This window comes from Pinus tabuliformis, chromosome Q (assembly GCF_031772625.1).
Source record: "Pinus tabuliformis cultivar Carrire ecotype Pingquan chromosome Q, CPIR1, whole genome shotgun sequence".
In the NCBI taxonomy this organism is placed as follows: Eukaryota; Viridiplantae; Streptophyta; class Pinopsida; order Pinales; family Pinaceae; genus Pinus; species Pinus tabuliformis.
The window spans coordinates 729,442,804-729,448,242 of record NC_142296.1 but is presented as its reverse complement, the minus strand read 5'-3'; the positions used below and the strand labels follow the sequence as shown (position 1 = coordinate 729,448,242).

Below are 5,439 nucleotides of genomic sequence, written 5' to 3'. Positions count from 1 at the left end.
AATCCACATCTTAGTTGTACAAGCATCCCAATAATTTTGATGAAAGGTATTCTAAATCTTGAGATTCTTATTTACATTCTAACAAACCTTCTTGGAAATATTTAATTAAAAAAGTAAATGAAAAAATTATGGATTGGTACCAAGTATTCACAGTTATTGTGGTTGGGTTCATAATTGGCCATGATATTATTTGGGCTCATGTTTAAGGATTAACTTTTTTTCATCAATGTGTAACCATATAGTCATAACCCCAGCAACAATGTATGCACTTTTATGGTTTTTTTGGCAATCTTTATTTGTTTCTTTTAGTTAGCATGCACTTTATAATAGGAAGACTACATCATTGTATGCAATATTCATAGTTCATTTTTTAGCCTTGAGCACATAGTTAGGCTCATGAATTATTTCTTTGGAGTAATCTTATTGATCTTCAACACTCTTGCTTTACTAACATCTTTGTCATATCACATTCATCTTGAGTGTGATATTCTTCTATGTCATTTACTTAGATAATGTTCTTAGATAGTGTGGAACCCACTTTGACCACGTAGTGTAGTTAGGTTGACAATTGGTTCTGACATTACTTGAGCTCATGTTTAAGGATTAACTTTTTTTCATCCAATGTGCAACCATATAATCCTGACCTCATCAACATTGGATGCACTTTATGTTCTTTATGGCAACCTTTATTTGTTTCTTGTGGTTAACATGCATGCACTTTATAATAGGAAGCCTACACCATTGTATGTAGTCTTTGTAACATTTATTAACCCTTTGACTACATAGTTATGCCCATGGTTTGTTTCCTTGGATCAGTTTTATTGATCTTCAACACTTTTGGTTTACTAACATCTTCATCATATCACATTCATCTTGAGTGTGGTATTCTTCTATGTCGTTTACTTAGAGTGTGGTATTCTTCTATGTCGTTTACTTAGATAATATTCTTAAAAAGTGTGGAACCCACCTGGACCACTCAGGCATACAAACATTAATGGAGATGCTCTCGTGCCTTCACCAATTTTGAAAAGCTTCGCTTGAAAGTTATATATTTGAATTCATGAAAATTTTATTCTAAAAAATTCTCATTAAAATTTTATATAAAACTTATCATAGTGAGGATATAAACCTTACATTTATTTATATAAATTTTGTTTCATTAGAAATTGAGAATAGATTATAACTAGTTTAATTTTATATTTAATTTTATGAAAATTTTCATCATTTAAATGAAGAGGATAACAACTTTGTTCTATCTAAAGATGAATCTTGGACTAATCCATCTGGTTAACATAAACTGCACTGAGCAAGTAGTTGAGAAAGGACATGGAAGCTTTCAATTTATTTTCCATTGAAGGATTTTATCTTTAAAAAAATGAGATGGGGGCCAGGGGAATACTTTCCTAAGTTAAATCAAAGTGGGGCCACATATATTTTATTTAAAAGAGTGCCGTACCTTTTATGATGCTTGTGCCTGCCAAAATCTAGCTACGCCACTAGATTAGCAGAGCATATTTGTATTTATTATTTCTAGTGGGAAGAAACAGTCTCGGCCCCTCCAATTGCAAGATTCCTTTGGAGCCTTACACCCCCAGATATTCAGTCGGTAAAAACTGGCCAATCAGTGGAGACGCTGAATTTTACTGACCCCTTTGACTGGCGTACGTGCGCCTCTATTTTTTTTAATAACCAGTGGAGAATCTCGCGCCGCGTTTCACTTTCGCAATAATTTACTCTCTAATAATTTTGCATACGGAGGACAAGAGGTGGGCCCATCCATGGCCCACTTGTCTCGTACGACCCAATGGATGCTGGTAGACGTGGAGGGAGCCTAAAGGCTTAGAGGCCGCTGACGTTGAACTTTCCGCCACGTGGCAGGTGAAGGCGAGCGCTGGTGGGGGGGTTCTTCCGTGCAGACCATGGCTGTGCTGACGTGACAGTGCTGGATCATTGAGTGTGTGGGGCCCGCGAAAGGGGATGGATGGTTCCTGTTGGAGGAGATATTATTGTGTGGGGGAGGTGAGGGTTTCTCTTTTGTAGTTGCTTTAGTGGCGTAACGTTATATCGCTTCATTTGGTGTTAACGGAATCCATCACGGAAAGTAAGGGGCATGACGACACCGGCGCACAGTTGGCAATTCGCGAGGATAACAGTAAGGACGGGTGAGCAGCCAAATGAAGCGAAATTAAGGGAAATTAAATGAAATGAGACGTTGCGATCGTCAATAAGAAGGGGGGCGTCTGCAGGAGGAAGCCAGAGGGAGTGGAGGCCGTGGTTCTTGAAAGGAAAGAAGGTCGAGGTCCCGGGATCGAATCTCGATCCATATGGGCGAGGGAAAGTATGGTATCCAGGCAAGGCCCAAGGCGTTTATAGCTTGGCTCTGGAAGCGATCCGGCATGAGGATTCGCGGAGTTTCTTGAAAATATTTTCTTGTAATTGCAAAATCTCGAATCTGCATGGCCCTAGTTAGGTATCCAACCAAGCGGCGTGTAATCTTTGAATGTTGTGCAGGTTTTTCTGTATTGGACGATTATCGATCAGTTCTTCCACTGCTTTCTTTCAATTTTCATCCTATGTGACCTTCTTTACCTAAAGGCAGTTAACTGTGCTTCAAATATAATCCCGACACTGGTTCTTGTGGTTAGGGTTTGTAAATTTTTTGTTTAAATATGATGACGAGTGTGCCGAGCGTAAACCCCGACAGTTTCCTCATGGCTGGAAGTCTCAATAATGTTTCCAAAGACCGCCGTCTGATGGCCGCCGGGGCGAGCTGTATGGAGAAGCTCTTGGGATTTTCCCCGCAGAATTTGAATTCTAATTCTGCTGCCTCCGATGCAGGCGATTTGAATGAGCTTAAGGAGGAGGATGTCTGGGGAATTTGGCCAGACGCGGGATCGAGCCCGGCACAGTACGAGACAAAGGAAGAGAATTTCCAGTCCCGTCACAAGACGGACTCTGGCAGCAATGGTGGTGGCAATGGGGCCGCCGTTGAGCCTGGCAGGTCGCTGCAGAGCGGCAGCATCAGGCGCTGGAAGGAAGCCGGTGGACTGTCCGTTGCCTTCGAGGAATCCAACCGATCGCGCCTCTCGCCTCTCACACGGAGCTCCGCCTTCTTCAGCGTGACCCCCGGGAATCGAATCTCTGTGAGGATGATACCATCGGCGGACCAGAACGGCAATAGCAGCAGCGGCAACGGCAGTAATAACAGTAGCAACAACAGGCACGTGATGATGATGCACCACCAATCGGCTCCCGTGAACGTCCCGGACTGGAGCAAGATCCTGGGAGTCGGAATGGACAGCCTGAAAGACAATAGCCCCAACCTTTTCTTTTCCGCAGCCGCTGACGAGGACGACGACGGCAGCGACATGCTCCCCCCGCATGAGTATCTCGCCCGCGAGCAGGCCCAAAGCCAGATGACGACCACCTCTGTGTTCGAAGGCGTCGGAAGGACTCTCAAAGGCAGGGATATGAGCCGGGTTCGAAACACAGTATGGAGACAAACGGGCTTTCTTGGATAACGGCTGAGCCAGAAAAAGCCCTGCTGATCAATTCCTGAGCTCTTTTCTTTGGCATTGGTTTCCGATTTTGTGTTGTGATTTGCAGAGTGATTAATGAATTAATCAGTTGCCTTCCGAGTAAGCGCTACTATGCAGTACTGGCGTACAGGCGCGGCATTAGCTAGCTTATATTTATACGACTTCTATGCATGGAGTGTGGTTAATTTATCCAATTAAAGATCAGTTTCCTCATCAATTCAGCTTCTCCCAAATTCCGATGCATCATGAGTTCGAAACACCTATATTGGATATTGAAAGTTCGTTCTGTAAATAAATATCAATGTCCGTTAATTTGGCCCCTCGTATTAATTTATTGCAGAGAAAAATGAACAAGGTCCGCGAAATCTTATTCAGATTTTAGCTTAATAAATGTGGGATTTCGATACGCCAGAGTACAGTCGTGCTGCAGCTTATCTTATTAGTTAAATGGAAGTCTGCTTAACAGGGCAATTATGGAAATGAGATACTTTGCAATTATTTTAGGTGCTTTTGTCGTTTTCCAGGAATGGGGAGTTATAATTTGTGATTGTGAGATATTTGAATTCTGCAGATAACACTGTTTCAAAAAATTATTGCTGGATTTCTTGAAAAAATTGAACCAGTAAAAATACCATGATAAACTGCCCATAGTTACAGTACACTATTAATTTATCATCATTTATGGTAAAAAAATCTTGAATTTAAAAATACTAACGTCGCAGCTACTCGATCTCCTGCTAAAAATTCTATGAAATTAAAAAAACGTCGTTGGAAATTTGTCAACTTCATAGCAAAGAAGCTTCTAACCAGGGTATACTGGCCCCCCATAAAATGCTCTTTCCAGTGGCAACCATACCCCATTTGGAATTCAGTTTCCCATCAATTTTGTCCTTGTTTCTGTGGTTCCTCTTTGAAACAAATGTGGACTAATAAATGGATTCACGTCATGCTTTCGAAGCCTCTCCTTTAAATAGTAAAAAGCTTTCTAACTCGTTATTAAAGTTCATTTTTTCCTTTGAAAAAGAGATACCAGTCTTTATGAAACCCTTCCATTTACTGGTGTCTATCATATTGTCAACCTTTTGTAAAAATACTTTAATGAATAAAGTCGAAGAAACTTTATTTCAAAGCTGTTAAAAAGGAATTTTAGTATTCAAAGTTAGTTTGGTTGCGTCATTGTTGCGTTTCGAATAATATTGCAATTTAAGTGTATGGGTTTTATCAATTTTCGGTTGGAAGAATTTTAGAAAGCTAGTTGAAAATTGGGTTATTTGAGAGTATATTGTAAAGTTCAGCAAGTAAGGTTTAGATGTGTCACGAGTGTGTATTAATACACACCTAAATATCTTAGGTTTTTTTGTTTTTTAATAAATAAAGAAGGCATTTTATTTTGTTTTAATTTTCAAATAAGGACAACATAGCATTATTGAAAGTTATTCAGTAAAATGTTAATTGGTCTTACAATCATGATCACTTTCAAAAGTAAGGATAATATACATTTCCAAATCAAAGGTGTCTAATCTAGGTGGTCATTTCAATTCATTGATGGAGCTTTTTGTTTGAATAATTTGTACAATAGGCTTAGAAGTAGATCTAGATTCGATTTGCATAATCAAAGTCAATGATCTATCTCTGGTTGTCGAAGGGGTGGTTGGGATCTAGGTTGAGGCACACAACTTAAAACAAGCAACATCCTTTTTTGGAGTAGTTATAGAATTAGTCTCAAACTATAAGTTTGGTAGGGTTTCCATGCATTCTTCAAATCCTTTGTAATATATTCCTTAACTAAGGAGAATCACCCTATTTCAAGGCAATCTTAACTAAGATATTATGCCTCAATTCAAGTTGTATATAAATCCAATAATAAAAATCTCATTTTGGTTGATGTGAGTGCTTGGAT

At 39.6% G+C, this 5,439-nt stretch overlaps 1 protein-coding gene across 1 annotated transcript; it reads left to right on the top strand.

The window, feature by feature from the left end:
• The first annotated feature begins 2,245 nt into the window (after positions 1-2,245).
• On the top strand, positions 2,246-4,042 carry LOC149221603 (uncharacterized). The gene has a single exon (XM_089385151.1). The coding sequence runs from the start codon at positions 2,670-2,672 to the stop codon at positions 3,519-3,521; it is 852 nt and encodes a 283-aa protein (XP_089241277.1). The 5' UTR covers positions 2,246-2,669; the 3' UTR covers positions 3,522-4,042.
• The last annotated feature ends 1,397 nt before the right edge of the window (positions 4,043-5,439 follow it).